This window comes from Rhincodon typus, chromosome 9 (genome assembly GCF_021869965.1).
Source record: "Rhincodon typus isolate 14 chromosome 9, sRhiTyp1.1, whole genome shotgun sequence".
NCBI classification, from domain to species: Eukaryota; Metazoa; Chordata; class Chondrichthyes; order Orectolobiformes; family Rhincodontidae; genus Rhincodon; species Rhincodon typus.
In genome coordinates, this window is record NC_063340.1 from 83,813,362 (window position 1) to 83,823,944 (window position 10,583).

The 10,583-nt window shown below is 42.8% G+C and overlaps 1 protein-coding gene across 1 annotated transcript; it reads left to right on the forward strand.

The window, feature by feature from the left end:
* Nucleotides 1–674: 674 nt before the first annotated feature.
* LOC109914331 (microtubule-associated proteins 1A/1B light chain 3C-like) lies at nt 675–5,021 on the forward strand. The gene is made up of 4 exons (XM_048600571.1): nt 675–968; nt 1,065–1,120; nt 1,208–1,314; nt 4,033–5,021. Exons 1-4 carry the CDS (start codon nt 911–913, stop codon nt 4,208–4,210), a joined length of 399 nt encoding a protein of 132 aa, XP_048456528.1. The 5' UTR covers nt 675–910; the 3' UTR covers nt 4,211–5,021.
* Nucleotides 5,022–10,583: the final 5,562 nt, after the last annotated feature.

Consider the following 10,583-nt stretch of genomic DNA (forward strand, 5'->3'; position numbering starts at 1 on the left):
CCTAACCTACACATCCCTGGACACTATGGGCAATTTAGCGTGGCCAATCCACCTAGGCTGCACATTCCTTGGACTGTGGGAGGAAACCGGGGCACCCTGAGGAAACCCATGCAGACATGGGGAGAATGTGCAAACTCCACACAGACAGTCACCTGAGGGGCAGCAGTGCTAACCACTGAGCCACCGTGCCACCCATTCTCCTTGTGTCTATGTGGGTTTCCTCCGGGTGCTCCAGTTTCCTCCCACAGTCCAAAGATGTGCAGGTTAGTTGGATTAGCCATGCTAAATTGTCCCCTAGTGTCCAGGGGGGTGTGTATGGGTGGGATGCTCTTCAGAGGGTCAGTGTGGACTCGATGGGCCAAAGGGCCTGTTTCCACACTGGCGGTATTCAATGAGGCATAATGACTTTACCTTTCTCAAGCACTGCACCACAGAGCTGAATGGTCGGTGTATATTGTAAACACAGAAAGTGATGCTACAAATAGTTAGATTTTCCTTTGTTTTATTGATAATTTGGAGATTCTGTCCCCTTTGTTAAATTGCTCTTCACTGCTGACGGAGAGAGCCATCCTGATTGGCAACTGAAAACGGGCAAACTTTCTATTTGGTTACCGTGACAAGGTCTTACACCTGTTTTTGTTTAAAGGTTACTCCACTAACCCAATCATTGTAAAAGTGGACGGCGATCAGTTGGAATCAATACCAATCCCCCTTTTTCTCTTTATATAGAGAGAACTTCGCAGAGCGTGAGTTGAGTAGGATTCTGGACTAGTTACAGCTGTGCTAGTTTCTTAGAAGTTCATTCCAGACTCATAAGTCAAGCCGTTCCTGCGTCCACCACCAACTGAAACATTTCATCTCAGAAGGAACAAGAGGTGCCGGCCGGGGAATAATTTGGAAAGTCTGGAGTATGGCTGTCGTGCACCGGACTTACGGAGCTCATCGCTTCAAACACCGAAAGACATTTAGTAAGTGTTTTTTTTTTTTTTTTTTTTTTTTAAAAAATCTCTCTAGGAAATGGCTCAAAAGCGTAATTATCCTCCAATTCTCGCTCTCTTAAACAGCTGCAAGGAAAGAGGAGTCTGCATTCATTCGCTCCAAATACCCCCAGAAAATACCGGTAGGAGTTTCTCTCTCCCTCTCTGCCCTGTTAGTTTCAGGGACTCTCTCGCTCGCTCCCTGGTGGTAACATTCGCGTTCCCTGCAGGTTATTGTGGAACGATATCCTGGCGAGAAGCATCTGAAATCGTTGGATAGAACCAAATTCCTCGTTCCTCAAGATGTAATAGTGAGCCACTTCATTACTATCATCAGGTATCGTTGAACGTGCTATTCACGCCGATCAGTCTTACTTAATTTTGTTTAAAGAGCTTTGTGGTTCTTTTTTTTTGAGCTGATGACCAGTAATTTTTTTCCTACATGCCCGCAAAAGGACCCAGTTAAGTGGTCACTTAACTTAGAGGATATAGTGTTCTAAACACTCGAGGGACAGCAATGGGCCACTCCACTTGCTGTGCATCCTTGATCACTATTATCCCCACTAAGCATTACTTGTGTGCTTGGGTCAGTGTGGCAATTGGCTTTGGTGGGCTCACTCCAATTTAAGGAAACACTAAGTTGTACTAATGACCCCTTCTCCACGTGAGAATTTTAAGGATGAACACCACACTTGGTACATCCTATCATGAAAGACTTGAACAAGTCAAGAGAAAGCTGAAGTGGGGGTGATCTGAGGCCTTCAGATTTATGAAAGAGTTGAGCTGGATCTTTCTGCTGACTGTGTTTCTTTTGATTATTATGTCTTGAGTGTAAATAGCTTAAATTCTCACAGAACCCCCCCCAGACACTGACTTCCTGCTGTGCTTAGCCTGTAGTGCTTGCTATGTGGTGCTTTTTTGAGTCAGTCTGAGTCATGCAGCATGGAACCAGACCCTTCAGCCAACTTATCCATAATGACCAGCTTTCCTAAACTCAATTAGTTCCACTTGCCCTCATTTGGTCCATAATCCCTCTTAAACACTTCCTATCCATGTACCTGCCTGAAGCCTTTTAACTGTACTCTGCTCTACCACTTCCTCTGGCAGCTTGTTCCATATACACACCACTCTCTGAAACTTGCCCCTTGGGTCCCTCTTTTGTCTTTTCCCCTCCTTAAATCTATGCCCTCTAGTTTGGGAAAGACCTTGGCTATTCATCTATCCATGCACTTCATTATCTCTTAAACCTCCTAAGGTCATCCTCCTCAGGACGGGGGTGAAAAAGCCCTGGTTTCTCCCTGAAATTCAAACCTTCCAGTCTCATTAACATCTGTCTTTTGCACCCTTTCCAGTTTAATAACACTCCTATAATTTTGGTGACCAGAATTGAATGCAGTACTCAATATGGCCTTAGTTTTTTTTTTGAAGGCTGTAACACTGTCCCCAACTCCTGCTCTGGCTGAAGGCAAGTGTGCCAAATGCCTTTACCAACCCATCTACTCTTGATACCACTTTCAAATAACTGTGACTACACTCCCCAGGGCCCTACGATTGACCAAGTCCTGCCCTAGTTTGTCTTGGCAAAATGCAACATTTTGCACTTGTCTCCATCTGCCATTACTTGGACCAATGGTCCAGTTGATGAAATACTGACTTTTGGTGTCCTCTGCAAACTTACTAACCATACCTCCTATAATTCTCATCCAAATTTTAGTCTATAAAATAAACAGTGGACTCAGCACTGATCCTTGCAGCACACTGCTGGTCACAGGCCTTGAGTCTGAACAAAACCAACTTCTGTATCCAATTGGCCAGCTCTTCTGGATCCCAGATGCTCTAACCCTGCTAACCAGTCTACCATGTGGCATCTTTGTCAAAGGCCTTGAAGTCCAAGTAGACAACATTTACTGCTCTGCTTTCACCTATCTTGGTCACCTCTCCAAAAAAAAATCAATCAGGTTACTGAGACACTATTTGTCACATACAAAGCCATGCTGACTATCCCTAATCAGGCCTTGCCTTTCCAAAGGCATGTGGATCCTGTCTCATAATCCCCTTCAATGTACCCACCTCGATCAGGGTCACTGGTCTACAGTTCCCTGGCTCTTCCTTGCAGTCTTTAAATAATAGCACAACATTAGCCACCCTCCAGTCTTCTGGCACCCCCCTCATGGCTATTGATGATTCAAATATCTGTTTAGGGGCTCTGAAATTTCTGCCCTAGCTTCCCAGAATGTCCTGGGATACTCCTGAGCAGGTCCTAGGGATTTACTACCTCTTATGCATTTTAAAACCTTCTGCACTACCTCTACTGTAATGTGGATTCTCTTCAAGGCATCACTATTTCCCCAAGTTTCCTATCTTGAATATTTTTCTCTACAGTAAGTACTGACACAAAATACTTATGATCTTTCACTATCTCTTTTTTGGATTCTCCTGAACCTTATTTGCCAAAGTGTTTTTTGTCTTCCTGAGTTCCCTCTGAAATGTACTTGTCCACCCCTATACTCCTTGGGATTCACTTCTTCCTAGCTGCCTATTCCTGACATGCCTCCTTTTCCTGACCAGAGCCTCAATATCTCTAGTCATCGTGTTCCCTACTCTTGCCCTTCACGTTAATAAGAGCATGCTGTCACTGCTTTACAAAGGCTCTCTTTTGAAAGCCTACCACTTCAGATGTCACTTTTGCTACAAACAGCCTCCCCAACCAACTTTTGAAAGTTCCTGTCTAATACCATCAAATTTGACCTTGGCCCAATTTAGAACTTGAGGACCAGATCTATCCCCTTCCACTAGTTTGTTTTTTAAATTTAAAAACAAATAGGAAGGTCCCAAGTACTTCTCCTACTGCCCCCAAACCCAAGGCATCAGTCACTTGCCCTGCTTTACTTCCCAAGAGGGGCATCAAGTTTTTTTGCCCCTTATCTAGTGGGGTTTGAGATTGTGTGGAGGATTCTTAAGAATAAGATTTTGTTGGACTAAACAGCTTATTCTGAGGGCCTATAAAATAGACATCTGACAACATGGAATTTTAAACAAGGTTGTCCTTCCCTAGGAACCGGCTAGCTCTAACACCTAATCAAGCATTTTACCTTGTGGTGAAGAACAAGAGCCTCTCCAATATGTATACAACTATTGCTGAACTGGATGAAGAATACAAGGATTCTGATGGCTTCTTGTACATTTCCTATGCGTCACAGGAAATGTTTGGTGCAAACTGGCCAGGACACTAATGGACTCGTCTGGGAACCTGAATCTCCTGCTGCCTATTTAGTTGTGTATTTGTGCTACACAAAGCAATTCGTGAAGGTGATGAACACTAAGTTTTCCCCTAAATTCAGGGGATAAAAGTCCTGCTCTTAAACTAGATAATGCAACTCTTTGCACTTGATTCACCAAACTGTTTGTTTTCTTTACTATCCATGTACATTTTAGGTGAAATGGCACTCTGAAATTGTTAAACTGTAGGCAGCAGATATTTGAGCAAAAATCCCTTTTTAAAATGATGGCCCACTCATACAAGCTTGCTAGAGGCAACCTGGTAGACATGAGACTTTTTTCTTTCCTTCCCCAACACTGGCCAGACTGGTACAACTATTTCCTGCTTTGCTACACATTCCCTTCTCACTTTAATGGCCTAACAAATGTAGCTTATGTTAACTTAGATTCCAGTGAGGAATGGTGATTTAATCTTGAAGCATTGTATACAGCCACTACTCTGCACTTCAGTCCTGTTTATCTCCAGTAGCTGTTCTGCAGGGAGGGAAAAAGTTGGTGGAGCCTTTCTGCTGTTTCAATGTAGAGCTTTTGTTGTATAGTAACATGCTGCATTTGGATTTGACATGAGCAACATAAACTTACTTTATTCCAGTATTTTAAAACTTTGTACCACCTTGGACATCACTTCCACAGTGCAATCTAATCCATGTTGGAATGACAAATCCTAATTGTATTGGTGCAGTTCAGAACAAATCAAATAGGGAAAGCATATCCACTAATGAATTTTGTAAGCCAATATTTGGTCATAAACTTTTTGTAACTTTTTGTCTTTTTGTTGCTTTGCTTTTTTCCAAAACAGGCTTGTTACAGACATTGTGCCAACCTAGAGTACTCCTAATATCCTGAATATATTTCTGGTAGATAGTGGCATGGTCTATCAAAGATAAACTTATCCTTTGGAATAAGGTATTCTCATGCTTTTAATTCTAATTGGTAAGTAGAGAAAATAACAATGCAGCAGTCAGTGTTGTGATCCTTATCTGGGTCCCCATCAGTATAAAATTACAAACTGAATGAACAATTTCATAGAATCATAACCCTATAATGCAAAGAGAGGCCATGCAGCCTATCAAGTCTGCACTGACCTTCAGAGCATTCCATCCAGCCCTGTACCCTATCCCTGTAATGCCATACTTAGCATGGCTAATCCCTCCTAACAACAAGTCTTTGGACTGATTAAGGAAATCCACAGACATGGGGAGAATGTGCAAACTCCAGTCACCTAGTCCCTTCAAGGCAGCAGGGCTGAGCTACTGTACTACCCTAATTGTTTTATGGGACCTGATGCTGCTCCACTAAAGCATTATGAAATGTCAAACCATTTGGCTTCAAACTCCTGTTTTAAGGAGTTTGTCATCCAGCACCAGTGGATGACTTTCTGATCCCTTTCTTTTAAATTGTGGGATGAGGGTGTCACTGGCTAGGCCAGTGTTAATTGCCCATCCCAAATTAACCAGCAGGTAGTCAAGAATTGACCACATTGCAATGGGTCTGAAGTTGCACATAGTCCAGACCAAGTAAGGATGGTAGTTTCAATCACGAAAGGATATTAGTGAACTAGAGGGTTTTTCCAACAACTGACAATGGGTTAATGGTCATTAGATTCTCAATTCCAGATTCTTATTGAAAATTTTCCATCAGCTGGAGTCCCTAGAACACTTGTTTATCTCTAGTTGGTCTAGTGGTATTATTGCTAGATTATCATTTTCCCCCATAACCAAGTCAAGATGGTGACTTGAAGGATTACTTGTGATGGAAGATGCAATATACAGAAGATATTGCAGTATTCCTCCAATGCTGGGATCTGGTTGGAATTGTTTTTGCCTTATTGCAAGAAGTTTTAGTTCAATGAAAACATGAATTTTTGTCCAAGCTGCCTCTGAACAGTGAAACAAGAAATCTACTTGTGTGAAGAAACTTGCCTTTTAACAGCACTTAAGAACACTAGTTGGATTAATCTGTTTCTTGATGCCCCCAATTCTAGTCTCTTGTGCAACATCCATTCGGTTAGCATCTGATTGACAACTCCTGGAGGACAGTTTTGTTGGCAATAAATCTGCCTTCAGAATAACAAGACAGAACTTCAGCATTCCTGGAATTCAATACATGTCCTCTTTGAATGGAATAAGAAACCCAATTCACTTGCCTCAAGCCATCTGTTTTTGATCTTTTGCCTAAAAGAGGTGGCTTAACTTTATTTGCCTATGCTTTCTGCAGAAAGCATGATTAAATGTTAGTTCTTCTCTCTATAAAGGATCAGGTTTACAACATAGAAACAGGCCCTTCAGCCCAACTTGTCTATGCTACCCAGTTTTCACAATTTTTAATCTCATTCAATTTAGAGTCAGTCACACAGCATGGAAACAGACCTTTTGGTCTAACCAGACCATAATTCCTAGTAAACCAGTCCCAACTGCCTGCTCCTGGCCCATATCCCTCCAAATATTTCCCATCCTTGGACTTATCCAAATGTCTTTTAAACATTAACTGTACCTACATCCACCACTTCCTCTGGAAGTTCAGTCCACACATGAACCACCTTTTTTCAAAAAAAATGCCTCTTGTCTTTGTTAAATCTTGCTCCTCGCTCCTTTAAAAATATATCCCCTGGTTCCCCCATCCTATGGAAAATACAACAATTTGCCTGTATTTGGTCCTATCCCTTGATACACATACAATCCATGCACCTGTCCAAATGTTTCTTTAAATGACAAAATTGTACCTTCCTCCTCCTCCTCCACCTCCACCACTACCTCTGGCAGCTTATTCCAGAGACTCCTCATCCTCTCTGGAGGTGAGGAAATTACCTCTCTGGACCCTTTTTTGTATTTCCTTTCCTTTTTCCTCCCCCACCCCTTCATCTTTAAACCTATGCCCTCTAGTTTTAGGTTTCCCCTACCACAAGGGGAAAAATGTTGGCTTTCTACCTTGTAATGCTGCTTGTGATTTTGTAGATGATAAAGGTCACCCCTTAGTCTCCTATGCTCCACATGACAGCTTGTCAATGGCAAAGACAAGATGCACTGTCCTCTTAGACCTCTCAACACAAATTGATACCTTTTAATCATTCAAAGTGGTGTTCAAGCCACCCTTCCATTTCTTTCCCGCCCCCCCCAAGCCAGTTCCACAGACTTGGGAACAATCTTGGGTGGTACTTCAGTGCAGCTCCGAGGTTGGGCTGGGCTGCTGAAGGTGTTGTCCTCTGGATCAGATTAAGTGCAGTCCTTATCCCCATTCTTAGATGAACATAGGATGGTGTGGTGCTATTCAAAGAAAAGCAGGCGAATTCCCCATGTTCTTGACAATAGTTACGGAGTGGTGCTGAAAAGGAGGCACAGTTTGTCAAAGCCTTCATTCTGCGTTCATCAGGACATAATCCTAGAGATGTACAGCACAGAACTAGACCCTTTAGTCCAACTTGTCTATGCTGACCAGATTCTCAATTAATCTAGTCCCATTTGTCAGGATGTATCAAGGGTAAACCTAAACAGCTACCAAATGAAGATATTTGAACTGACTAAATTGTTTCTCATGCAATGTTAAATGCATTACTTCTTTAATAACTGCAGAACAGCCTGAAAACATCAAGCCCTGACTTATGAAAGGGCTTGAGGGTGGATAGTTAATCTTCTCAGGACTTTTTTTTTTTTAAAGCCTGGCCTCATACCTTCAAACAATCACTATCAGATGGCCCAAAAATTTCAATTGAATGGCTAAGTATGAAACTTAAATAGGACACAGTTGAGGGGTAAGAGCACAAATGGCATTTAAGTGGATTTGTAGTAGGGAGAAAGTAGGATATGTTGGAGGTGCAGGGGTGCTTTTGAACCAAAAGCAGCATAAAACTTGAATTTCACTCCAACTAGTGACAATGATACACTTTGATTTGTTTTGCTGTGTTTTTTGAACCATAATAACCTGGACTATACATCCTCACACTTCACTTCCTGCGAAGACTCCATCCCATTCTGTTCCTCCGTCTCCATCGCATATGTTCAGATAAGGCCAACTTCAACAAGGGAGCCTCCAAAATGTCCACCTTCTTCCTCAACCGAGGGCTTCCCCAGCTCCATTGTCGACAGGACCCTCAACCAGGTCTGACCCATCTCCCACACTTCCGCCCTCGCCCCTTCTCTTCCCTCCTGCAATAGCGATAGGGTTCCCCTTATCCTTACCATCCCACCAGCATCCACATCCAAAAGATCATCAGACACCATTTCTGCCACCTCCAGCAAGATGCCACCACCAGACACATTCCCCTCTGCTCCCTTGTCCGCCTTCCGCAGGGACCGTTCCCTCTGGGACACCCTGGTCCACACTTCCTTCACCCCGCCCCCCAACACCTCCCTACAGCACCTTCCCCTGTAACCGAAGGTGCAACACCTGCCCATTTACTGCCTCCCTCCCCAGTATCCAAGGGCCCAAACATATCTTCCAGGTGAAGCAACACTTTACCTGCACTTCCCAGAATCTAGTCTACTGCATTCGCTGCTCACAATGTAGTCTCCTCTACATTGGGGAAATGAAGTGTAGTCTTGGCAACGGCTCTGCAGAACATCTACGATCTACTCTCAAAACTACCCATTGCCTGCCACTTCAATGCACCACCCTGCTCCCTGGCCAACATCTCTGTCTCTGACTTGCTGCAGTGTTCCAGTGAAGCCTGATGCAAGCTGGAGGAACAACACCTCATTTTCCGCTGGGGGACCATACAGCCCTCCGGACTCAATATCGAGTTCAATAATTTTAGGGCCTAAACTCTCCCATGTCCCAGTCCCCCACCCAACACACCATGCTTTGTTACCATGTAGCCTGCCATTACACACCCCCTGTTGTTAGTCACTAACAGTCCCCATTTAAAACTATTCACCCTCCCAGCCTGATCATTAGCAACTCCTTTGTCTGTCCAACTATCTTTCTCTCTCTTTGGGCTCTATCCCATAGTTTACTCCCTACCACACCCACCTCCCTATTTTCTGCATATCAACTGACATTTTCCCAGCCACTATCAGTTCTGAGGAAGGGTCACCGGACCCAAAACGTTAACTCTGTTTTTTCCTTCACAGATGCTGCCAGACCTGCTGAGCTTTTCCAGCAACTTTGTTTTTGTTCCTGATTTACAGCATCCACAGTTCGTTTGGTTTCTATTCATACTAACCAGCTGTTCTTCTAGGATCACTATTTATGATTAAATGACTTTCATGGGTTTTATTCTTCAAAAATGTCAAAATATCCACAACCATTGCAGTCTAGTTTCTCAAATCCTCTAACTCATCCATTTTTAATTTAACATTTGGGTTTAATCTAGCAGGAGGGTTCTTTTAATGTTTAAATTTTTGATTTTTAAAAAAAATGATTATTGCAGGACCTAGTCAAGAATTTTGATCTTGGAGATTAATCTGCACTGTGGGAGGGGTGGCTCAGGGCTGCACTGCTGCCTCACAAAGCCAGGGACCTGGGTTCGATTCCACCCTCGGGTGACCATCTGTGTGGAGTTTGCAGACTCTCCTGGTGTCTGCATGAGTTTCCTTCCAAGTTCCAAAGATGTGCAGGTTAGGGGCACTGGCCATGCTTATATTACCATAGCATCCAGGGATGTGCAGGCTAGGTAGATTACCCTAGCCTTGTATATCCCATGGCTAGAAGTTGGGTCTGGATGGGCTGCTCTTCAGATGGTCAGTGTGGACCTGATGGGCCAAATAGCCTGCTTCCACACTAAGGATTCTGATTACCTGGAAAAAGCTGGGTCTTTAATTTCAATTGACATGAGCTTAAAATTGTTCTGATTAAGATTCCCAAAAATACTTGACATAAGGAAAACCATTGTAGGGGAAAAACTGCATGTTAAAACTTCATGATTTTGCCTAAAAAGTGAGTTTTTTTTTTTTTTTAAAAAAGGAGACGGATTGTTTGACTCCTTCCATTTTGGTTGTCCTGTTCTGTAAACTCCAGCTTAAGACTTCCAAAATTTTAAAATGAGAAATACTTTGCCAGTTATGAGATCAAGAGTATAACAGGAAAAACTGAAATCATAAACAAGTATATTATGTCAAGTAAGACAACATCTTCCGTAGGACAAAAATACCAGTCAAGATCACATATTCAATTTTCAAGTGGAACTTAAGCTGATCACGTGGATGTAAGTTGACCATCTAACTACAAAAACTAATAGTTTAAAGTTTATCCTGGCCAGGAAGAAAACGCTGAACTCACTTTAGAAGTTACCTCCTAAGAGGGAAAGAATTCAATCAACCAACCAGGCCACTCACCTATACTAGATTAAAACACTCTTTGGAAACATGCAGTCAGAATGAAACACTGAACAGG